The sequence below is a fragment of the Poecilia latipinna genome, unplaced genomic scaffold (genome assembly GCF_001443285.1).
Source record: "Poecilia latipinna isolate Pla-1442-1.1 unplaced genomic scaffold, P_latipinna-1.0 Scaffold1455, whole genome shotgun sequence".
Taxonomy (NCBI): Eukaryota; Metazoa; Chordata; class Actinopteri; order Cyprinodontiformes; family Poeciliidae; genus Poecilia; species Poecilia latipinna.
The window spans coordinates 67,568-95,198 of record NW_015114071.1 but is presented as its reverse complement, the minus strand read 5'-3'; the positions used below and the strand labels follow the sequence as shown (position 1 = coordinate 95,198).

The 27,631-nt window shown below is 37.5% G+C and overlaps 1 protein-coding gene across 1 annotated transcript in view; it reads left to right on the top strand.

Annotated features, from left to right (window-relative positions):
- The first annotated feature begins 7,429 nt into the window (after positions 1-7,429).
- Positions 7,430-27,631, top strand: part of klhdc3 (kelch domain containing 3) — a 36,136-nt gene continuing 15,934 nt past the window's right edge. The window contains exons 1-8 of the mRNA XM_015057353.1: positions 7,430-7,541; positions 9,776-10,018; positions 12,127-12,303; positions 12,502-12,617; positions 12,701-12,772; positions 14,130-14,343; positions 15,040-15,126; positions 17,232-17,340. Of these exons, the coding sequence (XP_014912839.1) occupies positions 9,865-10,018; positions 12,127-12,303; positions 12,502-12,617; positions 12,701-12,772; positions 14,130-14,343; positions 15,040-15,126; positions 17,232-17,340 (929 nt within the window). The 5' untranslated portion in view covers positions 7,430-7,541; positions 9,776-9,864. The remainder of the gene's footprint in view (positions 7,542-9,775; positions 10,019-12,126; positions 12,304-12,501; positions 12,618-12,700; positions 12,773-14,129; positions 14,344-15,039; positions 15,127-17,231; positions 17,341-27,631) is intronic.

The following is a 27,631-nucleotide window of genomic DNA, read 5'->3' as shown; positions in this document are numbered from 1 at the left end:
TTATTTATTTATACACCCCCCCCCAAATCCCCCCGCCAAATTTTTTTTTTTTTTTTTTTTTTTTTTTTTTACATAATTCATTATTTATTTTTTACTCTTATAGAGAGATGCCTGTTCAAACATGAAGCATGTCAAAAAACAGGGTCATATTCAAGTGACTTCTGATGGTGTTCATGATAACATTTGTGCATTTCAGCTAAATAGCGATGCCTGCCAGATCCAAGGATCACAGCTGGGGTTGGCTTCTCTGTGGGTTATGTTTCACTGAGCAGCATCAGTTGTTAGAAAGACCAAATGCATGAGAGGTATGGTGGGCGGAGTGGGTCACAAAGTACAAAAATAGAAAGCGAGCCGAGTAATTAAAGTGATTCAGATGAAAATATGTGTTGTTGCCAGTTGTCCATCTCTGCTGCACTGTAAAACATTTGAAGGTGGTTTAACTTGAAAATGAAAGTCAATCTGCAACAAGAAAATTGCTTTGGTTTTAACTCAGAAATTACATTTCTCAAAGTTTATTTAATAACAAGAGACAAGTTGTCTAAGTATTGTTTTTTAAGTTCATTAATCTTGAGTTGTGAGTTTTAACTTAATGCTGCAATTCAAATTAAATTTATTTCTCAATATGCAAGAAAAAAAACTGCCCTGACCTAGTTAAAGAGCCACATTTCTGTTATTTTACTCACAATATTAAGATAAAATAATTATTTTAGTTTAGAATAATTTAAATTCTTATTTCAAATTGCATGAACAAAATTTCTGATCTGATAATGGATTTTATTAAACATCCCAATAAATTCAGCTCAAAAACATTTGGTGTGAACAGGACATTAAAATAAACATTTGCCTTAATAAAACACAAGAGTCAGATCCATCTTAGGATACAAAAACATGCCTCTAAGCATTCTGGGAAATAGTTCCCACTCCACTCTTTGTCTTATTTCTGTTTTTTATTAAAAAAATCCTCATTTATTCAACTCGTGGAGGTTTGACAAAATTAATAAAAAGTTAACAACTTACTGCTCTAAGTTTATCTTTCACAAACTCACATTTAGGTTTAAAGTCTAAAACTAGCTGAATTTATTTGACTTAAAGAATAGAAGACACTAGACACAACTAAAGGTGGCTTAAATGTCTTACAGTGTGTGATGGGTCTTTAGGACTGCAAGCTAGCAAAAAATAAAAAATAAAAAAAATAAAGTCAAGCAAGATATTACAAGCTTAAAATCAGGCTTTTTTTTGCAAAGAAAGCGATTGCAATTTTCTAGAGTTAAGTTTTATTTTCTACATTTGGTCAAAACTCAAACAGCAAGAAAATGCTTGACTGTATTTTAGCAAACATCTACAAAATTGTCAACTTTGCAACAGTCAACATTAACCAAGCCACTAATCTGAAGCCATTTATAACCTCAAGTAATTCTTTATGGATTTCAAGCTTCATTGCATGTTACCTAGACTTCTAACAAGAAGTTGGGAAATAAAGAACAAAGCTCTCAGAATAGTTTTAATCAACTCCACCAAAGCTAAATGCAACCAAAGGGTTTATGCTTGCTTAGTACCCAGAATGAAAATGATAGTTATTTAAATTCTTCATCTATTTAGGATTGTATATTTTGTCCGATGACCTGCTTTCTTGCTTTGCCTTTTGACATTTCTTTCAAGTACATTTTGGTGCTTAATGGACACCGTAATTGAAAACAGACCCTATCCAATAAAAGCTGTTGCAAAGTAATAATTTTACTCCTAATTCTGAGCAATCCAAATGAACCATAAGCGAGAAAATAACCCCAGGCACATACCAATAGTCTTCTTTTAAAACTCGCATAGAGAAGTTCTGTTCATTTAATAACCCCCAAATTAAAGGAAAACGCATGATTCAGTCATCTGGCCACAGAGTTAGATCATGCTCTATGACATCATTTTGGACTGCCTAATCCAGCTAAAGCGGAAGTCAATCCAAATCCGGGGAAAATCTCTGTATTCTGCAGCAGTGCTCTGCAGAATAGCAGAGGATGCTTGCTTTTTGAGTAAAATCTACAGAAATGTAAAACACAGTCCTCTTTTCAATAAGGTTTTCTCTGTAGGATCCAAGAAGGCATATAGAAATAATGGGGCAAACAAACCATAACTTATTGGTTTTCCTAGTCAAAAATCAAGAATCACTTCTTACCCATTCCTATAATGTACCATTTTATTTTCCATGCTGTTGGTTTTACTGTTCACAATAACAGGACACTTACGGGTTTTATGCACAGTGGTAAAGAAAAAGGGCAACCAAATGAGCCATTTCCAAACCAAGGCTGTGTTTTTCTCGGCCGCAAAACATTGCAAAGCTCTTCCATCACTGGACCTGCCCAAGAATGCCCAACGACAGTTGGTTTCAGCAGCTGTTTAAGTCTTGTAAAGCTATGCAGCAGTTGGGCAACCCCTGTTCTCTTTGTCAAAGCTGACACCGCATGTGCCAGCTATAAAGTTAACAAAACACATCAACAACTAATGTGTCAAAGGGCGGCTCAGCAGGGCGATGACGCAATATGTGCAAATGCTGACAGGTGAGACAGCAGGAGTAACTTTTGAGGCGTAGGTCAAAAAGTATAAACTTTCACTAAAGATGACCAGAGAAAGTGATTAGAAACTCCAAAGATATTAACGAAAAAACCCTCAAAATTATTGAATCGGAGAGTGAACGTTTTCCATATCTACTTTTTTCCCAATGGTTTTCTTGAGATCACGATATGACTGGTGTGTGTGTGATAAATCTGATTCCATCCTTCAAATGCAGGCCCTTGTGTCAGCATGGAGTCAGGTTAAACACACACATCAATCATCTTGTAATCTTGAGAAAACAAAATTCTCAACATTAACTTATTATCTTGAGAAAACCATAATAAAGTACTAGATCCTGAAAATGTCTGCTCTCAGCTTCCATACAAAATAGTTGTTAAAATAGAATAAAATTAAAACTGCTAATTATTCAATTTTGATTTTTCCAGAGGTCTTTTGCAAGAAAAACAAATTACAAACATAATTTGAATAATAAAGGTACAGTTAAGATGAGCACTCACTTTATTATGTGTTGTTAGAACCAGGTTCTACCTCATTTTGTCTTCAGAACTGCTTTGATTTACTGCCTTTGAATTGAGATTAGGTGACTGTGAAGGCCATCATTGTCATCTCCCAGAAACCAGACTGAAGTGACTGTAGAGGTGGTACATCACACTGGCGGAAGCAGTCATCAGTAGATGGATATGCTGTGATTATAAAGAGAAGGACCTGGTCAGCAACAACACTCCAGGACAGCATTTCCTAGCTGCCCTGCATGTTTTAGGTGTTTCCCTGATTCAGCAAACCTGATTCAATCGATGGCTGCTTAACAGACATTTAGCTGAACTGCAATCATCTGAATCACGTGGCAAAGCAGGGAGACATCTTAAACATGCAGTGTGCCTTGAGGACCAGGGTTGGGGAACACTGCTCTGTGGTGGTATGTAAACAATGTTCAGTTGGTACCAACAGGCCTGCCAAGAAAACACCCCTTGTCAACATACCACCACCAGCAGCGTACGCCGTTGATACGGGGCAGGATGAAGCCATGCTTTCATGTTGTTACCTCCAGGTTTTGACCACACCATTTGATTGTGACAGCTGAAATGAAGACTCATTAAACAAACTGTTGTCCAACTTTGGTGGTCCTCTGTGGATTGTAGCATTAGTTGCTTCTTTGCTGACAGAGTGGCACCTGGTGTGGCTTTCTGCTGCTGTTGCCCATCTACATGTTATGCATTCACATATGGTGTTCCTTACTTTGATTATGAGTGAATATTCAAGCTAGTGTTGCAGAGCTGTCATTTCAATCCACTCTGGCCTCATTTGACCTCTGACATCTCCAACAATGCATTTTCACCACACCTCAAATCCATCTATCTATCTATAACTGTAAATTGAGCAGCTTTTCATAAGACCATACCGTAATCGTTTAATCCTCACAACTTGGCATCTACAAATTTCAATGGGTAGGCTTAATTACGACTCTGGCTTATGAAAAAATATTCTTGGTTTGATTCACTATACATTACATTCCATCTGTCTGACCCATCAGGGCCCCAAGCAGCAGCTCCAGGCAGCTGTTGTTTGGTCAGCTAAAGGCACAATCTCGCCATTGTGCATGACCTGCAGCTGGCATGAGTCTGGAATCCTGACAAACAATGAATCAATCAAAGTTCCTGCTTAGTATACCAGACGTGGGCAGTGGCACAGACAGATCTATAACAGCTGTAATGCAGATAGATCCCTGGTGACATAATCCATTTTTTTAGAGGTTTATAGTTTCATGCCAGGCTGAATATTCATAATCAAGCTGACTCCACTAAATCCAACTCTATATGTCAGAGTCTGGATAGGCACGTCATATTTAGCAGACTGAGAGTTTGTAGTAAAATTTACAAGATATGGCTTCGCGTGTTGAAAAACCTCAAATTCTGACAGTTTCCTTTTCATCTGTGTCCAATACATTTGAAATAAGCCCCACAAAAAAAAAAGAAAAAAAAATGCCTCAACCTTTATGGTTTTCATTCTTGTAACATTATTATCTTAAAGGCAACATGTGCAAAATCCAGAAGTTTGATAAAGTAAACATCAAAACATTTTCTAAAATATTTCCAACATGATAACTTAAATGTATAATAAGTTAGTGGTTAAATATATAAAGAGGTGTGGCAACAGTATCAGTATTTTCCAATGCACAGAGATCTTCTGCATGGTTTTATTATGTTTCCATAATACGCTCCCAGTAATCTGCCAACTCTCAGATTATTAAATATTCCGTCATCAGCTCCTGTTACGACATCCTTTGGTTACATTATCGCAACGATTCAAAATGAGATACTTCCATGTATCATCAATGTGTTCAGTTTTCTGACAGCCTGCTAACTTCAGCATACCCACACTGCCCTCTGCTGCTAGAGCTGTGTTACTATTCATCTGGAATATCCATAAATGAGGACGATGTAGGTTTTATCTACCTACATCTGAGTAAATCAGGATATTATTGAGAAGTTTATTTATTTTAGTAATTTTATTTAACAAAGGAAACCATGTGCATTTGTTTCTGTTAATTTCGATGAGTATGAGTTAGAGCTAATAAGACACAAAAATAAGGTTTCAAGAAAACCACATTATTACATAAGACAATTACATTTTGATTTTCTACCCAGAAAAGTTATATCATGGCTTATATAAGCATGGGGAAGTTTGTTTAGGCCAACAGTGAGTCACTGAGACCCCTCAGAAGATTCTTGCTAAAAACACCATGTATTCAAAGAGTGTTGAATGCAAGAATATTAATTAAAAGCTAAGTGGAAGGAAAACAGGGGTTCATACACCAGGGATAACCAAAGGCAAAAGAGGACTGAGAAGGAAAAAAAACATTTCAGAATAATCTCCATGGACTGGGAAGAAAACAAACTGGGTTGCTTTTCAGCGGCCCATTAGCACCTACCCACATTGCCAAAAATCCCAGTGCTTGGTTTATTGACCATGATATCACTGTGTTTGATAGACCAGCAAAATTACTAGCCCTAAACCACCAACGAAAATTGTGGAGTGTCGCCAAGAGGAAGTTAAGGGACATCAGAGCCAACAATACAGACAAACGGAAGGCAGCTAACAGAGCAACTTGCTAATGGAGGCCCTATAGTAGAGCATACAGCATAAAGCATACATGCTTTTCTTTTTCATTATTTTGAGCTTTTGAGGAGATGCATAGTCGTTTTTCACAGCTATGCAAGAGATATGAAAAGGAAGCTCATTTGTTATCATTTATTTATTACCTTTTTTATATAAGAACTCCTGTCCTAAACGTCCTGCAGCAATTATTTCCATGATAAAGGTCCCTCCTATGCTAAGCGCCTCCAACATGTGATTTGGACAGGACATGGATTTTATGGCTGACTTCCTTTCCTAGAATTTCTTGTTCTACTGGTTGGCCTTCTTACTAAACCTCTCTTTCACAACATTAACTTCCTTTCTATTCAGCAAAGCTTGCAAAACTCAACTGAGAAGACTCAAACAGTAGCTACATGACTCTGAATCAAAATGGGAACTATTATTTTTCCAGTAATCAATGTTTATTTCCTCTTATAAAATAATTACAGTAATTTTGTTAGACCATGAAGACATGTTTTATTTTGTATCACTAAACTGCTCACAGTAACTGCATTAAATTACACTTTCAAATATATTGATATTTACTGATAATTTCATATTGAACAGCAGAAAAAATAGCAAAACTAACATCATTAATTGGAATTTGTTGTGACACAATGAAAAAATTATCATGACATGAAATTTATCACGACAAGTGATGGAAAATGCAATAAAATAGACACAGCAAAGAAGAGAAGATGACAGCTGTTGAAACAATGGATGGAAGAAAAGTAAAATCAGCAGCAGTCGTATTCGATCTTTGCTCATTTTGTGAGGATGATGATGGGAAAGCTGAAGGCTCAGCCCACAGCTGCTCGTCACAGAATAAATGGTGTCATGAGGAAAGAACATAATGTGGAACTACTGAAGCAATATCTCAGTTTGCCAGTGATCCTAAATATACCACATAATTAGTTGCAAAGTGACTTGAGGAGAAAGTAGTAAATATTTTGGAGGGCCCATAAAGTTCTGATCTCCGTCCCACTGAACATTTCTGAGGGTGGGCGAATAGGGCAGCCAACAAATGTGACTCAGTTACCACTCAAATCATTTAGGATTTAACTGGTATTTATGGTTTTTTCCGATCTAAAAAAAAAGCTTAGGCTGATTTAATGTTTAGTTTAGTTTGACTGAAAGCCAGGCTGTGAAAAAATAGGTTAAATTGAGTTTAAAATTTGGCATTTAAAGTCTAAAATGAATATAAATGCAGATATTTCTTTATCATTTGCTGTGTTTAAAATATATTTGACTGATTTACCTATTTTATTAACTTGGAAATCTGTGGTTTTACTTTGCATGTCCTTCATTCTGATACTGATTTAAAGTAACTATGTTTTTGGCAGAAACATAACAAGTTCAGCTAGTCAAGCTGCTTAAAACTTTCCCCTAAGCCTAAGTAATGTCAGGAATTTGTAGAAAAACATGTGGACTTGACAGACATCCACATGTCGTCGTGACATTATTTCACTTACATACTACATGTGGTGTCAAACTCCAGTCCTCAAGGGCCACTGTCCTGCATGTTTTAGATGTGCCACAAGTACAAAACGCTGGAATGTTTTGGCTTAATTACCTCCTCCTTATGCAGATAAGTTCTCCAGAACCTTGCTAAAAGTTGCAGGACAGCGGTCCTTGAAGACTGGCGTTTGACACCAGTGAGAGAGGATTGTGGCTGAGAAATTGGAAAACATGGCTTCCTCAACATGCAAAGCTCCACACCTCCGACAGATGGCGCTAACAGTCACCCGCTTCCACTTTCATGACATCACGGTGAGGGCTCTTCTTACTGGATGGTTCTGCCTGTATAAACACCAGTTAACGACAAGCTCCTCAACCCAAAGGTAGATAAACTCCATACCTGTTTCACCTTCTCTCAAATAAGCCATTTGTGACCTTTGCAAGTGCAAGAAATAAAGGCAGTCGCTGTTGGTTGTTTTTGTGCATTAGTGGTCGCTAGCTAACAGCTAAGTCAGGCAGTTAGCTTCAGTTGATTAGCTTTAGCTTAGCTTTTCAACAGCTGGGTATCAAACTGCTGCTTTCTGAGGCTATTAAAAAGCTACGCTGGGGACGTTGTGAACGTGGGCATATTAAAAAAAGAGTTGAACTTGGCGTTTAGCCGCTGTTTTTTTATTTTATTTTTTTATTTTTTATCTTCAATAGCTTGTGTTAATCATTAACTGATAACGTTAGCCAGCCTCGGTAGCTGTTGTGTGAGTCGTTATCTTTGCTTTATCTGAAAGACCTCACTGTAACTGGATATAGGTTAATCATTGGAGTGTTGTTTAGTACACCTGATCAAGCGCGATTAATTCAGTGGTATGACTTGCATTTATTACTCATTGAGACTGATTTGGCAGCTGTCAGTGCCATTGCAACTCATCCGATATCAGTGTTTTCCAGATCAGTAGGTCAGGGTGTTAAAAGCTGCCCAACTATTGTTGTCAAAGTCGGTATTGGGCACACGAGATAATATGCACGTAGTACAATCGAGATGTTATTTGTTTCTTTGTGATATATCTTGTTCACGAATGAGGGAAGAAAGGAGCGGGAGATCGACAGGCGGATTGGGGCAGCGTCTGCTGTGAAGCGGGCGCTGTACCGGTCCGTCGTGGTGAAGAGAGAGCTGAGTCAAAAAGCGAAGCTCTCGATTTACCGGTCGATCTACATCCCTACCCTCATCTATGGTCATGAGCTTTGGGTCATGACCGAAAGAACGAGGTCCCGGATACAAGCGGCCAAAATGGGTTTCCTCCGCAGGGTGGCTGGGCTCTCCCTTAGAGATTGGGTGAGAAGCTCGGTCATCCGGGAGGGACTCAGAGTAGAGCTGCTGCTCTCCTCCACGTCGAGAGGAGCCAGTTGAGGTGGCTCGGGCATCTGGTCAGGATGCCTCCCTGGTGAGGTGTTCCGGGCACGTCCCACCGGGAGGAGGCCCCGAGGAAGACCCAGGACACACTGAGGGACGATGTCTCTCGGCTGGCCTGGGAACGCCTTGGGGTTCCCCCGGAGGAGCTGGAAGAAGTGGCTGGGGAGAGTGAAGTCTGGGCCGCCCTTCTGAAGCTGCTGCCCCCGCGACCCGATCCCGGATAAGCGGAAGAAGATGGATGGATGGATGGATGGATGGATGTGATATATTCAGATCAGTCTACGGGAACAGCCGCTTTCAGCTTTACATAAGTTGTCATCTTGACTCATGTTGTCCCGAACATACGTGGCAGTTTGTTTACGGCTTGTTACAAAACAGTGATGGAGTGATGAACGAAGCAATGAGTTAAACTGACACTGATTTCCTCCTAAACTCGGGATTGACTCTTGTTACACCTCAAAAGTTATGTGGGATCAAAATAGACATCTATGTTTAATAATCATCTGGGGATTTTATTTTTAAGAGCAGACAAAAGGTTGAAGGTCAGTGAGTAACTGGGGCATAGAGACATAATAAATAACCAGGAAGTACAGCGTCTACTTGTGTATCAGATGGCACAGTTTCTTATTGGGAATCATGCTAACATTTAATATTATTATAAATGGTTCTTCATTTCTCATGACAATTTCTGCTCCTCACACACAAAATTAGCAATTGAAAATATTTTCAGGTAACTGTTGTTCTTTGTAAATTTTAGGCATGAAACTAAATCTTGCATTTCATGGGTGGATAATCATGCAAAGCCAACTACTTAAACAACCAGTTTACAGTTTACAAATGCTATTAATTGCTTGATAATAGCTATAAGCAGTATTTGAACTCTATTTGAACAGCTACTGCTTATTTCATGCACATCTGTGGAAATACAACTTATTTATTGATAAGGTACTCCACTTAAAGCTTGAGTTTATGAATTTATGACATACTGGAAAGTGTATTTGGGACCAGTGGGAGGTCCCTGAGAGGGGGAGTGAACAGAAAGAATGAGGACTGGTAGGTGTAGGTCTAATCACCTCTTAAAATACTCTCCCAGCTTAGAAACAGGGGCTTGTGAGGCTGTCAGCAACTTCAGAGCTCGGTTACACTTTGGGCTTTCCTTTGTTGTATCTTGCAGACAGAGTAACTGTGAAGATCTCGCTGTTTTGGTTACAGGAATCAATGGTATGGACTTGTCGGGGTCCAAGCAGGTAACAAAGTGATGGTCTAAAGACTCGCAGTCACAAGAGGTGCTTGCGCCTGGAATGTTGCGCTGGTCGGTGCATCTAGAAGGAGGGCCACGGAGAGTCAACCATGCTGCTGTGGCGGTGGGGCACAAGGTCTACTCCTTTGGGGGCTACTGCTCCGGGGAGGACTACGAGACGCTGCGTCAGATCGATGTGCATGTCTTCAACTCAGGTGGGCAGTGAATGTGGTTTTTGTTTATCTGAAATTATTTCAATTTTGTTTTAAATTTAAGTGTGTGGAACTGTATTTTGTTGTAGGTGGTAAGTGTGGCTGTTTAGAGGCTCAGTTGTTTAACTTTTTGTAAATTAAAGAAAATAAGTAGTTTTAATATCTTAAGCACTTGCCCAAGCATGGGAATCTTAGTATGATGTCATAATGTCAGGAGATAAAAACTTTAGTCATAAAAGTATAAAGTAATGTAGGAATTATTGCGGCTGCTGTCTGGGAATTGGTTGGGTTGAGGCTCTCAAGGCAAAATTACCTTGAATAAAAATGCGATAGTTTCATAGTGTCAGGATTTCTACAAAAATTCATTTTGCAAAATCATGTGATATAAAAACAGTTCTTTAAAATCAAAAGCATCAGTAATTCATGTCGCTTTAAAATAAACAAACCGATTATTATAAATATGTTAAATATTACATTGATGAGCATAGATAAAATATGAAACACCACCTGCTGGATTTAGTAATTTGTTTTCTATGGCTCCAATTCACTGCAAATGTTACCTTTGCCACTTTGCAAGACAAACAGATCAAATTAATATACAGAAATGTATAATCAAGACACTTCAATTATAAACTAATGCAGATCCAGTTACATAAGTAGTATACTGCACAGTAGATTCAAATCAACTTTATTATGTCATCTGGTAAAACAGTGGAAAGGAACAACACCCTTTTAATTGAAAGAAACCTCCAGATTTGTAAGGGCAATCATCTTCTGTAACCAACCGGAGCTCTATGTGTGGTTATTTACACAAAATATAATACATTTTTTAGCTGTTTATAGAATAAAACAGCTGGGTTATTTCTCATCCTATCCACTCTGGTAGCCATTCATGCTGCATGCAGTATCTTTTTCATGACCCACATTGACCTTGTGGGTGAAAAGTGTAGATGCACATTACTGTTCTCCATATAAACGCCAGTCACCCCAGTCACAGCCTCGTAGTAAACGGGCTTTAAACCACAGGAGAGGTCTGACAGAAACCTCCCCTTATGACTAAGCTCCACCACTTTAACTGTAGCTAACAGTTAGACTCCAGGATTTCCATTGTGGTTAGTTTACTTGGTCCCGTCAGATGTTTTTCAGTTGCTAACTCACAAGCACAGCTGTTATCTTGAAAGTTGTCACCCCAACTCATATAAAGCTGGTTCCGTTGCTTCCTCCTGACCCATATACCATTGGTTTTTCCTCCGTGAGGTCAGCCAGCTGCTTTAACAGTTGCTCAAGTAGCTTGATCTTACCTGCCGTTGGAATATCCTAAAAAGTTTATCTAGAACTAGATCTGAAGCTGATTGTAAATAACGCACCATAAATATTGATTATTACCGTTTGGCCTCTCTGTCCTCCTTTTCATTGCAGCACTTGTTTATAGCATTTATTTTTTTCTTCTAAGATACAGTTAAATTTGGATTGTCAGTCTGAATCACCCTGGTTTGTATTTTTCAGGTATCATATTTCTTTTCACTTCTGTATCATTTTTTAAATATTTATTTTATGATGAGGAATTCGCCTAATGATTAGGGGTGTCCGAAGTGCGACTCAGTGGCTGTTTGTGGCCGTTGGAATAATTTTGTGTCCTGCCTGCAGTTCAGAAGTGGTAGAAATGATGTTGCCCTCTGGAAATGAACACTTTTTGTAAACATTTCCATGGCAGGTTTATTATACTTGGTTAAACAAGGCAAAGTTTTTTTGCTGGTGGAAATGAAGACATTAAAAAACTATAAAAACATTTTATAGACCAACAAAATAAAAAAAAAATAAAAAAAATAATAGGTTTGAAAAGTTTAAAAAATATAAAAATTGAGGCAAACGTCATACTAATGTTTGTGTTCCAGTGGACACTAGTTTAATTTATTGTTAAAAGTCTTGAATTGGAGAGAAAAAGCTAATTTTGGCTCCTGAGAACTTTCAACTTGGGAATTTTGGTCCTTGGTCCAAAAAGTTTGGACACGTCTGATCATTTAATCTGTACTGACCAGTTATATAGTGAATGGTAATAAGTCTTGTTCTCTTAATTTAAGAAGCTGTTGTCGGCTACTTGTGTATCACAGTGTCTCTGCGCTGGATGAAGTTGCCCCCAGTGAGGATGGGGGGACACGAACGGGCTCGTGAAGTGCCGTACATGCGTTACGGCCACACAGCTGTGCTGCTGGATGATACGATCTACCTCTGGGGCGGGCGTAACGACACAGAGGGGGCCTGCAACGTGCTGTACGCCTTTGATGTCAGTAAGTACACCCTCGTCTCACTCGTGCTGTCGAGCGGCTGTGTTTCCTCTCAGGTGCGCACGTTTGATGTCAAGGATCTCTCAGACAAAACCGTTTGTCAAGTTGGAAAGCTGTGACACCTGCATGTGTGTCTAGTGGTTTTATGATGTTGCACATGATTTAAATGTCAGCAGTTTCTAACCAGTTTGCGCTTCTTAGATACCCATAGGTGGTCCACGCCCAAGATTTCAGGGGCAGTTCCTGGGGCGAGGGATGGCCACTCAGCCTGTGTGCTAGGAAAGGCCATGTACATATTTGGAGGATACGAGCAGCTGGTGAGTGTGTGTCAGTCTTTACTTTTTACCTACGTTTTACAGAAATATAAATATGTAAAGTTATTTTCCTCTTGGTGTTTCAGGCTGATTGCTTCTCTAATGACATTCACCGGCTGGATACCACCACCATGGTTTGGTCGCTAATTAATGCCAGAGTAAGTCCAAATCATCAACTGGTCTTTATTTTTAAAGCGGATAGAATGTTTTTTTTTTGTTTGTTTGTTTGTTTGTTTTTTACCACGCAGTAAACAATGTTTTCATATTATCTTCTAGCTGAGATAATGTTGATATCAAGAGAGAATTACTGTCATTGTGAAATAAATGCTTTTCTCCTATCCTCACATTCTTTTTACAATTAAAAGTTTTTTTTTTTTTCTGAGCCATATTATTATGAATTCTCAAAAGGCTTTTATTGTCTTCCTGTCTTTGTATAACAACTGGTGAAAAGAGAAAATAAAAAAAGCATCTACACATTCTGGAAATACAGACATGTGAAAGGCTTTAGCATGGCTCCAGGCCAGCTGAATGTGCAGGGAGCAAATACTTTTCTTTGTTTTCCAAAGCGCTATTCATTAACAACAGAGCCAGTTTTGCTTTTGCATGTTTATTCTTTCGCAACAACAGGGAGCTGTATTATACTAATAAACTCTGTTCCTTTTACGACACAGTGATGTCTGAAAAGAGGTTTAGACTTAGGTTTTCACCTTGCAGTTGGTAAGGTGAAAGTGAAAGTGGTTGGCACCACTAGATGGTGCTGTTGTCCTTTTTTTGTCAGTGTGAGAATGGGTTTGTGAACTGCATTTGAACTCAAGTTTTTAAGTGCATAAAATTGTAGATTTAAAATAATATTGCCCAATAAAGAACACCTCAGGTTTTTAATTTTTACTGTTAAATATAAGGCTGCCTCTAACAACGGTGTATATTTTGTCGTTCCACAAACATCAAAGCAATCGTAGTTTTTTATTTTTTTCACAGCCAATCTTGGCATTTATTTTATGTCTTATAAATAAAACATGAAACACATAAAAAGGTTATTTTTACTCCCCGTTGGTGCCAGCCTTGCAGCAGCAGTGTTTGTGATGCCTCTTGATGAGTCTCCTACATCACACTTGAGGAATTTAAGACCAATATTTGCAGAACTGTATGACTTCACCAGCATGTTCACTTCTGAATGGCTTACAAAAACCAAAATAATGTTATTTTAAGAGACGTCTGAAAAGTGAAGCAACTGGTCCCCTGTTTTTTAAAAAGTTGGGATCAAACTAATTTTTCCCTTCCTCTATTTTTTTGACCTGAAAATAAAATTTATGAGAAGTAAAAGGTGAATTTTAGTCGCATTCTGCATGTTCATTAAATATGTGAAGTAGCAGTGGCTGATATGAGTAGAGCTGCCAAAACAAAATTACTTCTTGAGACAAATACTTTTTCAATGCCCAGTAAATATAAAAAGTCTGGATAATGTGTTCAGCACCTTCTTCACCCAGGTTTGTTTTCTTTCTTTTTTTTTCCAAGGGCACACCGGCACGATGGAGAGACTTCCACTCAGCCACCATCATTGGGACAAAAATGTTTGTGTTTGGAGGGAGGGCAGACCGCTTTGGCCCCTTCCACTCCAACAACGAGATCTACTGCAACAAGATCAAAGTGTTCGACACAGAGACCAACTGCTGGCTGAGCACCCCGACCACACAGCTGTCGCCAGAGGGACGCAGGAGTCATTCAGCCTGTAAGACATAAACACGCACAAATAACGCGTGTTGAATCTGTTTTTGGATTTTACTTGTCCAATATCAAGGTTATAATTTTTATTCTATTCACAGATTTATGTGATGAAAGTATAAAAAGAACTAGCATACAGCTCTGGTCAGAAGCTTGCATACACTCATGTTGCGGATATATGTCGCATAAATTTTTGGTCTTTTAATAAGCTCTTTGAACTATATTTTCCAGGGTGGGATTATTAGTTAAACAACTTTTAAAATCACCAAGATTTGGTGTACAAAGTTGTTTTTTCTGGATTTTCTCATTCAACCAGAGTCAAACATTGGCATACAGACTCAAATATATACATACACCACCACAAATACGTGAAAAACCAACAAATAAAAATGAACTTGTCTAACTTTGATAAGAATAGTGACCAAATACTCAGCCAGAGTTTTTCCCAAAATTGGTGGAGGGGAAATTATTCGTTTTAGCCTGAATGTTCGATGTCATGCCTGTGAGAATTTGAGAAAAATCCACAATAAATTGAAAAACTTCTTGAATTGGAAATCCAATGAAGTCGTTTCCTGTTTACAAAAAAAAGACCCAAATAAATCACTTGATGGTTGTTCATTTCTAACCAGCCTTTCATATGTTGCCATATTCTTTGAACTGTTTATCTTTGTGACGAGTCACAAAACTGTTGATTTGTGTTCAGTCTGCTACAACGGAGAGCTCTACATATTTGGAGGCTACAATGCCCGCCTGGACCGGCACTTCAACGACCTTTGGAAGTTTAATCCAGGTGATTTGTTTCCGTCTTAAATCTATCTGGGCAAAGGTGTCGCGTTATCGTCTGCTGCTGATCTGTCTTTCCAGGAAGCTTTTCTTCCTTCATGTGTCACTGCTGCTGATGTCTAGCGGAAATGCAGCCATTGCTGCGCTTATTTGCACTGTCCTACTTTTTGTCTTTTATCTGCAGACAATCATTCCCTCCCTTATTACATCATCGCCAGTTTCACAATGTTGTCTGGCTGCCCCCTTTTCATTGTGCATAGTGTTACCCAGATGCCATATATGTTGGGCCAGAAGCACTCAGATGAAAACCTGACAATAACTCAGTCTGTAGAGCTCTGACAAATGTCAGCTCTCAGTTCACTTTAATTGCTCTCACTTGGGGAATGAAATGTGCCGTTGTTGCAACAAAAACGTTGCTGTTATAACTAAAGCAACACACCTGTGGTTTTCTGATTCTGTCAGTTACTTTTCTATATCATGTTAGAATCCGACATGATTGTCTTCACATTTTGTGTGTTGGTGTAAATTGTTGGTATTTTTTGTGTGATTTAACCGACGCAAAGTAGAGCATAGTGACTTGCAAGAAAAAGTTACAGGATTTTAAAATTATTTTTCTGAAAAAAAAAAAAAAAATCTTAAAAGTGTGGTGTGCATTTCACCTTTTGCTATTCAGTTAATAGTTGGTTAATCAAAAAAATAGTCACCAGATTAGCCTTTTCTGGTTCTGTTCTCAGCCCTTTCGAATAGTTGATGCTGGAATTAGTTCTTCAGAAGTAGATGCAGATGCATCCTTTGCTTTGCTATAATCAAGCTTTCACTAATAGAATGCTTTGTTATTGCATTTTAGGCAATAAAATGTTTATTATGTTTAAAAAAAAGGGAACTGAATTATTTGTTTATTTGCATCCTTTAATGTATTTAGAATATAGTTTAATCTGCAGAATATGAATGTTTTTTTTTTTATTCAATTAATTGTCAGAATATTTGATTGAATAATCAATTACAGAAATGATCTTCAGTTGCTTCCCTGTTTTGGATTTGCAAACTTAAATGAGTTGTCAATTATTATGTGTAAAGTGAATTTTATATATCTTATTTTCACAATTCGAACACTGCTTAAAAATTCTTTATTCCTCACTTGTCTGCTTTGTTTCTTTGTCTTAAATTACACATATTCACACTTAATGTTTATTAAGTGACTTCTGAGGGGAATTGGTTTCACTTGATTTAATTTAGGAGTGTCAGAGTAAAGGGGGCTGAATTAAATTTCACAAATGGCCATTTTCAGACTTTTATCAGAATAAAAACCATGAATAGTTAATACTTTAAAGTGATTTGAACAGAATGAAGCGGACCTCTGCTATTTATCCAAACTATTTGCTGTCCACTAGATGGCAGCACCTCGATTACAATCATAATGCTCCCAAGTTTGAATGGCAGGTTGCTATAGAGATGTGGTGATGATTGAGGATGAGACTGTGAGGCTGCACTTAAGCCTTTTATGGAGCAAACAAGGAAGCCTCAACGTCATCATCATCATTCTGATTCAGAGCGGCAGAAAGGAGCTGAAATGTGAAGGTTGTCGTTTATGGGTGATGGAAATTCTGTCTCGGTTTTCCATCCATCCATTACGTTTCTGTGAATAAAAGCAAGACATCAGCACAAGATCTTAAAACTTTAATTCGTTTCCCAGCAGTGTTTTTTTTTCTATACAAAAACAAGACATCAAGAAGAAAATATGTAGCTCTCTCAGACAGAAACAGCACTATATTACTTACATACATGAGACAACACTTCTCACTGTACATTGTTCAGTTTAAGATTAGACATTGTTTTCTCTTTTTAATTGCTGTTCGACTGTGAGCATTGTTTTAATGAAGGAAGCTCATGAACTGCAAGAGCAGTAAAGAAATCACTATTGGATCATGTAAGCAGAAGTGATGGAGAATTTCTATGACGTAGCTCTCACACATCATCATTTGATGTGCCCAAGATTACTTTTTATTTTTACTGTGTTTAATCTAAATGAGTCTGACTGAATTATTAAGTCTTCTTCTTTTATATTGTTGTGGCTCACTTGATTTTTTTTTTTCTTGAATTTCCACACAACAGAACAATTCTTGTGGAAGAAGGTAGAGCCGAAGGGGAAAGGCCCGTGTCCACGGAGGCGGCAGTGCTGCTGTATGGTCGGAGATCGAATCGTCCTCTTTGGAGGAACAAGGTAAGAAAATATTCCTACTCGTGTATCATTTTATAAGCCAACCAGTGTTTTCTTCCTAAACCGTTAATTATCCATGCATTAAAAAAATAATGTCACTTTTAGGCTTATTTTTTTTTTACATATATTTGTAAATTTATTTATTTATTTTAGAAAGTATTGATGGAAATGCATGTAACAGCTTTTTACAAAGACGAGCAATTATGCAAAAAAAATTACAACCGCAGGTGGCCCCAATGATTAGTGTTGAGGTTTGTGGATATAATACAAACTTTTTACAGTTGGTATTCTTTGGACAATTGTGTGACAAATTATTGTACATATTAAGCTAAAATGTTTAATCAAACTACAATGAGAAACAACGTTATACCTTACAGTAAATCTTTGTGATCTTATTTACAGTAACAACTTTGTATTACTGTCAGTTTATTGGCATCAATTCACAACAATATTTTTTCTTGAGGCTCTTTACAAAGAAAGCTAAAATTTCTGTCAAATCATGTAGTCGAATTGTATTATATTTATACATTAAATACAACAGTTATATTTATTATATAATGCCAACTGGTAATCGTGTCTACCCTTAATTAAAGTGTAGCATACCATGCATAGACACATATGAGATATTTGATGACTGTCAAACAGTTATCTTTGCTCGCCTTGCCTAAAAAATGGGAAAAACTTGAAAAGGGACTTTTAGAAAACCCACAGAAGACTTTTGAAGGTTTCAAAGGTTACTTCTTTAAACGTAAAATCAAGATGATTTAATTCCGATAATTACTGAATCGCTCTGTCTTTGGTAGTCCAACAAGAAGACTGAGGTTGTTTACACACCTGAATGATGTTGAAACAAACTCTGGTTCTTCCAGGAAATAATTTAAAAGCAGTTTAGTGTTTTGAATTTGTATTAAATTTTTAGTTGACTAAAGACATAAATACATAGAATCCTTCTTGAACATAAAAAACAAGTGTTGTTCTGACTTTTTTTTATTAACAAAGCAAGCAGAGACTAAGAAGAACTGTTCCTTTTGAACAACAAAGTGGAGGGTCTGCCGCCTGTAGACAGCAGGCTGATTATTCCCCTTATTGCTTGTAAGACAGTAGTGATAGCTGGTTAGGTGCCGCTGGGCTGGCGACCGACTTGTGATAGGCCAGTAGCCAGCAGATTAATGAGGCAGCTTACGGCGTTGGCGTGGTCTAAAGTTGTCTGAGTCCTGGGCTAGTGTTATCAACAATGCTACTGTTATCAGGCAGACCCCACAGGGACAACCTGACAACGGTTGAGAGAGCCGTGGATAAGGTCTTCTGAGCTCCACTCCGTCTACCGGCATCTACAGGAGTCTGAAAACGGGTCCAAAGGCTGGAATTCTTTCAGAGCTTTATAATTTACCACATACAGTGACTTCCAGAAGTGTTTGGAGTCCTTGAATGTCTTCAGTTTTCTCATGTTACGACCGAAAACTTAAGTGTGTTTATTCAGATTTGATGTGGTAGACCAACGCAGTGGAAGGAAAGGGATGCACAGTTATTTTTTTTTCTTTTCACAGTTAAGCTTTTGAAAATATGGTGTATTTGTTTTCAGTCCCACATTCAAGAGGCCTATGGTAACTCTGGATGAGCTGCCTAAACCCGTAGCTCAGTTGGTTCTGAATCTGGTCGGAGTTACCAACCCCTCGTTTGGATCAAAGTATGTTCATGTGTTGGAATGGCCAAGTTAAAGTTTGAACTGAAATCCTGTCGGAAATCTGTGGAAAGAAATGACAATAGTTGTTCACAGACTCGCTCTCAGTCAGATCTGACTGATTTAGAGCTACTTTTCAAAGAAGTGACAAATCTGGAGGAAACCCACACCGTTACGGGGGCCAGCTTTCAAACTCCATGCAGAAAAAAGCCAGGACACAGGACCTTGTTGCTACTTTTGATATTTATATAAAAAAATAAAACGGGTCACTTTCTTCACACTTAATATTTTTGCACTAGTTTGTGAGATGTCACATAAAGTTAATAGAGTTGTGTGATTTTAACGTAATGCGTGAAAAGAATCTGAATATTTTTGCGCTGTAATGTTGAGCAACACATTTGTCTTATTCTTTAATTTTAACAGGTTGATGTTACATCTTGGAAATTGTGAATAACAAATTCTTTGCTGAACAATGAAAACAACCAACTTGTAGTTTTAGTTTTTGGCATGGTTCTAAGATGGAAAGCTACATAAAATAAGAGTGAAAAAAATAATTAGAAGCCCCTCGATGGTTTTGGATTTCCTCTGGGATTAGTCTGAGTTTTAGGAGTCATGATTTCCTGTCGAGAGCAGATAGAGACGAGTCTGGAGAGGGGAGTGTGTTTGAGCTGATGAAGTGTGAAGAGGAAGAAATCAAACATTGCAGAATATCTCCAACATCCTGTTTAAAATCCCAAGCAATTTAAGACTCTTGGTTAACATATGCAGACCTTCACCCCTGGTATTCCTGTAAAAAAATCTTTTGTTTTGTCTGCAGTATTTCTAATACGCAGGATTTTGTTGCTAAGCAGATGTTCTGTGGGTTTTTAACGCTGCCAAGATGTAGTTTTCAGTTACTGTACAAATGATTGCTTTATCCTCCCAGCTCATAAGAAAACTTACCACACCGGTTCTTTTACCTAGAATTGCACATTTGTTTGTGTGAGCACACTTAAGCCTCTTACACACAGGAAGTCCCATAAGCACATGCACAGACTAGACACACAAACAAACCCTAACAGCTTCTTATCGAACTCATTTGCCTGCTTTACTTCGAAAGTTGTTCTATTACGCTTCATTCGTTTTTTTAAATTCCTGGGATGATTTGCATCAGTAGCAGGTGGTTTTTCACCACAGACCACTTACTTAGAGAAAATATTGGCTTTGTAATCACCCATTTCCACTCTGTCTTGTTTATTTTTGTAGAAGAGCAGTCAGATGGGGTAAAAAAGTTATTGGGTGTTTGTCTCACCAACCTTGACAAATGCTCACATGGGCAATCATGAATTATCTTCCGGACACTTTGCTTGTGTTTTTTCTTGGCCTCCTCATTTTGCTGGGTCGTCTAAGGAAATTGTGTTGAAATTTATTGTCTACATTTTGTTTTCCTGCTTGGTCGTCCTTTCAGACTGATCCAAAACAGAACCCCTTCTGTTGATATTTGTTTTACTTCAAGGAATTTGGTCAGAAGAAATTTATTGCTTTAGTTTTAGACACTAGAGTTAATTAATACAACACTGCCATTGCTTTCAGCATGATATAAAGTGCTATATTCATTTATTAAAAATAAAGGAAACATAAGGTAAAGCTGTAAAATTACAGAGCAGTTTTATACATATTAATTTGCTAAATCTTTATTAAGCCTATTTTTTCCTTTGTTCATTTCTAGTTAAACAGAACAATTTCCAATTTTTTGTGAGAGGATTTTTGACTTTTTCTAAAGTAACTGAGCAAACATTGTTTGTGTGTCAGTGACAGGCTGGGCATTAGTAGCAGCCCTTTGTGTGCCACTTTCGTCAATCTAAACAGGCTTGCTGAGCTGCAGAAAGGCGCGAAATTTTGCCCCGTCTCTGATTTATGACCTATGGGAGCGTTCTTCTCACCGGGTGCAATTTGATATGCCCTCAATGCCTCCGTTTCACTCATTTACCGGGACCTGCTCACTGCCCCACGAAGGACGACCCCACGCATGACCAACTCCACCTGCACTGACCTTCAACTAAGCACACACACCGTGCAGATCTAAAACCCGAGAGTTTGTGTTTTATTTTTCACCTTAAAAGGATCCGAGCTGCGTACGAAAGCAGTGCCACATATATTATGGATCTCCTGCTGCAGCTATGGTGTCATTGTTGGCGTTCATCATGTTGTGTTTAATTGCTTACGATAATCCCAGTTTGGGCTAAATCAGGAAGCAGTTTAAGCGTAGGAACAGGGCATCCTATGAGGGACAGGATGCGAACAAGGACATGACAGATTGGCATGCTGGGAGCAGACAGTTCAGAATGTGTGAAGGGGAATTTGCCACAGATCCGTGAACAACCTGACTATTGGAACATTTATTTTTTTAGAAGAAAAGATTTTTTGCAGAGCTGTAAAAACTGTAATGATTGTGCTAAAATGTTACCTTGTGATTGAAGGCTTTTTCCAAATGTCTGTATCTAAGTGATATCAGTTGTGAGTGAAATGAAACCCTTCTAGTCCTCCAGTGCCTCTATGGGGAAAGCGGATAACGGTGTTCGTTAAATGGATTCTAAATACGTTTCACTGCTGGCAGTAGAGACCAGTCATTTTACTTCCATCAAAGCCTGAATGGTCTTTAGTGATAAAGACCATAAAGACTCTTTGAGACTTTAGAGAATAAGGGACCGGTTTAGTCTTCAAGTTTTTCTTTTAGCATGCTAAATATTTTTTATGGTGCCAGTAGGTACTCAAGTACTAAAATATAGCAAGATTATATCAGCTTGATTTTTTTTTTCTTTTCTGTCACCTGCATAAGACTGTTTTGTTTGCAGTTTTTTTTCCCTTCTGACCTGTAAAGAAAATTTTCATGGCTCCAGATATATTTTTGTTGCTTGCTTGGATTCATTCAGGCAGATGGAAGCAGCTATTGGTAATCGGACCTGACGTAGCGAACGTGTTGCTCACACAACTGATCACTGTAATGAGAAGCTCTTTGTGCATTCATAGGTTAAACAAGGCCAATGCAAATCCTGAAAGGCATAACCACAGGTTTTTCTTTTTGTGTAAAGTTTATATATGCCCAGTTCACAACAAATGTAATCTTAAGACAGCTTATAAAATGGAGAACCAGTTTTCTGTCAAAAGCTCCAAACTCGGTTCAAACCAGCCCACTTCTTTCCAGTAAATTCCTACTGGAATAATCCAGCACTGGAACCGGCTCACTTCTACTTCTACTATTTGTATGGATTAGTTTGTAATCCATACAAATTACCATTTGTATGGATTACAAATAGTAATTTGTAATCCATACAAATTGAATTTTAGTACAACATAATTTAATTATGTTATATATTTCCAGTTGGTACAACATTCTCTATGTAAGCTAACCTAGCTGATTCCTCTAGTTTATTGATTTTGAGTAAGCAGAAGGAACCATTTAGTTTAAAAAGAAAGAAATGTAAAATACGACTAGGCTAAATTGTTTTTTCCAAATAAGAATTACTGGCTTAGGTCTGCTTACTTTAGTACACTCAGTTAATCACAGATATAATGAAAACTGTGAATCTACCAATAAAGGAGACACAGCCAAACAGAGAAACTAGGATACTTGCTATGGAACGAATATCTGAGAGGTCAATACTACACTGTTAGTTGCAGCTAAGAACAGTAGACCATAAAAGAATGCTTTTTATAAGACTTTATGTTCAATCCAGATAAATTATGCAAAGAAGCTCAGTTCGGATATTAGATCAAAAGCATTTTGTGGTTAAACAAATCAGAGTCTCATATGATGACAGTAGCAGTTGATGCTGCGTTATAATACCTTTCTTTCATTGTAATATTAAGCTCCTGCTTACTGTTCAAATAGCAGTAATGGTGAATCTGATGTAATCTAACAGTTCTCTTCTGCTGCCTTTCATTTAGCGCTAATTTGTTCAGTAAAATCTGTTCAGAAATTTGTTCAGCGTTTTAGTGAAATCTGCAGATTTTTGGCCTATTTTTGCATACAGCCAGTCTGACAGCTCAATTCCATCACTCTCTCTCTCTTCTGATGCCTCTTTTTATTTTAGCTGTTTTTTTTTCTTCATCTACTCACATGACACAGTGACTCACAGCTCCCCTCATCACCTTACGTCAGCAGGGTGCACGTACACACCCACATGCTTGCTTTGCTGTGCCAGTCTTACTACATTTCTTCCATTTAGCATTAGGCAGTCACTAACTGACATCAAAAGCGTGCTGACGACACTTCTAACTTTAGACTCTTCAATTATAAATGATCTTTTTTTGATGATTCTTTCTCATCTCAAGTCAATCTGCTAGTCTATTTCAATTAATATCATTTCTGTTTTCATTGCATGTACACAGTGCTTTCCAAAAGTATTCACACCCTTTTAAACATGCGACAAACTCGAGGTTTGCGGGCCAAATCCGGCCCACCTTTGCTTACATTTTATTTTATCAGTCAAATTAAATCAGTTTTTATTTGGATAGTGCCAAATTGCCTGAGTGTGAAAAGATTCTCAGTGTTTTATTTTAAGAAGCATCCATTTAACACAAAGCTAATTCATTGACAATGAAATGGAAAAACTGATTCATTGTGGCTTGTGGCCTTCATGTCTATGATGAAGAGCATAGACAGAAATGTTTTGGTCTGTTGATAGTAATTTTCTCAACCTAAAATGTTCCTGGAGTTCTAATTAGATTTTATGTGATAGACCAACACAAAGCAGATTATTGTGAAGTGTTATAAAAATTATAGATAGTTTTCCAATTCTTGATACATGAATTAAGTTTCTTTTTTTAGAAAATAAGTCTGAAAAATAAGGCATGGATTTCTTTTCAGTCCCTTTCCTCCTTTACTCCCCCAAATAAAATCCTAAAAATGTCAATTGAAAATGAAGATGCGGTTTTCCAATGTCTCACATTTAAGTTTTGCCACTTTCATGTTTCAAGATGAAACATGGTGAATGCTGCTGGGAAGATGGTGAGATTTGATGGAATTATGGATTCAGCCAATTGCAATGCAGTCCTAGATAAAAAGAAAGAACTGATAGAGGCTGTAAAGGACTGCAGTCCAAATAAAGACCTAAATCTCATTAAGACTTTAAAATTGAGGGTCACTCTTTCTCTCAGTTCATTCTGGCTAAGCTAAAGCTACTTTTGGAAAGTAAAATGGAGGTAGATCTGTAAATCAACTACAGAGATACCCCAAATGATTTGCAGCTGTTATTGCAAAATGAATCTGTTAACCACTACAGTTATGCACTATTTTGTAACAGAATGTCACATAAAATCCCAGTAAAAAATAACATGAATAAATACGTTTATTTTGTTGTGCTTCTGTACAATGACAATTAAAGCTTTCTGATTATGGCTGCAAGAAAGAATTTGCGAGTGTGTGTCCACTCTCAACGCTGAGCATGGGAGAGACCACACTTCTGGTAATCTCACTGGTAGCCAAAACAAAACCACCCACTTTAATCCACAAAAATCTCTCCATGATATTTAATCTCAGGAGAATTTAACGGGTCATTACAAAACTGAAAGTTGTGGAGGCTGGAATGTCCTGCAGAGTGCAGCCGTTTTGTTGAGCAGTTCATGAAGGTCAGGAATCTGGAGCTTTGATATCTCCTGTTGGGACATATTGTGGTTTATCCAAGGGCAGCTGTTACTCCGTGAGGTGTGGCTTGTTATTGCTAAATGAGGCAGAGAACTTTACAAGTAAGACGTTGCTGTGGAAATCCTAAATTTTATTGATTTTTTTGTAGACTAAAAGTAATAACTACGTTTCCTTGATTCCACCAAAACATGCCTGTCAACACACCATCAATTTCAAACCAACACTAACTGCCATCTTTTGGCTTTAGTGTCAAAGGGTAAGCTCCAGAAGTTTCCTTTTATTAATTGTCTTTGTGCGCGTGCCTGTGTGTGTTAGTATGCCCCAGATAAAACCTGTCAAACAGTGAAGGCGACCCCCGCAGGATGTGGGGCATCCCGCGCGTGGCGGGACAAGACCCTGGGGCGGCGCAGCAAACACTGTGATTTACTCTTCAAAGACAAGCTCATGATAGTATTTCATCTGCATCGTAACCCTCCTTAACCCACTGGCTGGTTGTGTATATTAGGGTGTCATCGGGCTGGGTGTTAGGCTGCAGCTCAAATAAACAGCCTGAAAAGGTGAATCTTTGTGACGCTGTCATAAATCGATTTGTTTAAAAAAAAAAAAAAAAGACAGTTTGTTTCTGAATAACTGCTAACTCAACAGCAAACTAAACATTTTGTTGAAATAACTGTGCATCAGAAACAGAGTGTTGCATGTTTGCCTTATTAAAAGAAAGAAATCCAATTTACAGCAGCAAGACTCTTTCTCCAAAAACGCTTATTGTACAGTTAAGCCTGTTGCAATAAGCTACTAATTAGTTAATTGAATGATTAATTAAATTGAGCTCAATCATTTCCATTCTGATGACTAGAATTTTTGAAGAGCAATTTTGTTTAGACATCAAAATCCATTTTATTTATAGTTTTGGTAGTGCGTGTTTTTTTATAATGCTTGTTGTTTTTGGTTTTATTTTGAATATTTAAAATATTTTCCAGTTCTAATGCTGAGTGTTCTTTACAAATGCTATCAACACAACATTATTATCATTTATTACAATAATTTCAGGGACAATTTATCTTCCAGCAAAATTTTTTATCATGTCTTGTCTAGCAAAATATGTTATATCCAACTTTTACTGCTTCAGGTTAATCCTTCCTTATTGCTAACAATATTATTTTCCCCTCTGAGTTAGAAACAATAAATAGTAGTCTTATTTTTATGCAGCTTAAAATACCTCTACTCCCATTTCTTCAAGTTTTAGGTGTGTTGCTATTTTCGTATATCTTAATACAGCGGCTGTGAAACAATAAAGAGTTGTTTTTCTGAGAACATATCTGTCTCTTCACAGGCAAATCTTTTTTTCCTCCTTCATTCATCTTGCTCAACACAGAGCTCGTAGTCTGCAAAGCAGAGTCATCTGAGTTGAAGCTGCATGAATGAAAGGAGACACTTTTCGTAAACAAGAAGATTTTATGAACAGTTGTAAAGCATAAACTTAAGATGGATGAGACATACCGTTCCAACCGACAGGGACACTTTAGCAGGCCAAATTTAAATTTCTTGAGAAATTTCCTAGTATTAATAATAATAATACCACTACTAATAAGTTAATAATAATAATAATACCACTAATAATAATGATAATAATAATAATAATAACATTAACATTAGCATAAACATTAGCAGTAGCTACTGCCCACATTAGCAGTAAGTAGCCTTTTCCCTAAAATAAGCTTTTTAGCTATCATTTCATTTGTTAGCCATATTTAGCACACTGAATGGAGAACATCAATGTAAGACAACATGCTAGTGATACTCCACATGCCATCAGTAGCATTTAGGCTAACATTGGCATTTTGCCAAATTTTAGCTTATACGCTAATTGTAACATACTGAATGGAGTAAGTCCATGTTACTCAACGTGCTTGTGACCATAGACATCATATATGTAGACGCCTCATGGAGCGCTGAGTCGTACGTAACAGCGTCCGCCATCTTCTATGTGGCAGCAGGGCGATCGGAGCTCCTTAAGTCCTGTGCTGTGTGGACTTATTTCAACCGTTTAACGAAACAAACTGGATTCATTGGCATTGTCTTTCACAGGTAAGGATGAAAGATCAGAATTAATTGACTTTGCAGCCAGAAATTTGCTTCTAAACAACCGAAAAATATTTTCTATGTGGCTTAATTGGCCCGAAGTAGCAACTGGTTGTTAGCGTATGTTTTCGTACTGTTTCCTAATGAAAGAGAGCTGATGAAAAACTGCTGTTAGAGGAGAAGTTCATTAAAGATCCGGGGATTTTGTGAGGAAAGATCAGTCAGGATCAGAGCTGGAGCTGCTGTTCTTCAGTCTCTGTTTCCCAGCTCAGCTTCACCATGTCGGTATTTAGCTATAAAGATGCTTCGAGTCATGCTGAAAATGTCTTTTTCTGAATGTGAAGGAAATATATATGTATTTTCTATTTCACTTTTGGATAATTTCTCTTCTATCCTTGGCTTTAGCCTATGAACCAGAACATCTCAGAAGTCATTGGAGTTCTCCCAGTGTGACCAGCAGACTGAAGCCTGTGACCAGTGCTCCCAGTATAATAAATAAATGTTTTATTCTTTCACTTTTTGTGTATTTTTAAATATCTCAATCTGAAATCTGAAGTATTAGTGTATTAATACAGCTTATGTAATGAAATAAAAATAATTTACTCTGTTAGAATTATTTTCACTCTTTGCTGTCAATAGCAGAGTTGACATTCTGTAATAAATATTTTTCTCTGGAAAAAAGTAAGAAAAATGTATAGTTTATTGTTTGACAATGACTGATTTATAAATAAAAAGTCATTTCTCAATAATGTAGAAAAAATAAATACGAGAAAATAATTTGTTTCTTGTCTTGAAACATTAAATGTACATTAAATTATGGAATTATGTAAATATGTAATTTAATTAAACACTGTAAAAGTGTGTCTGTTCATCAATGTTAATATAAAAATTATAAGAATCATTTCTAT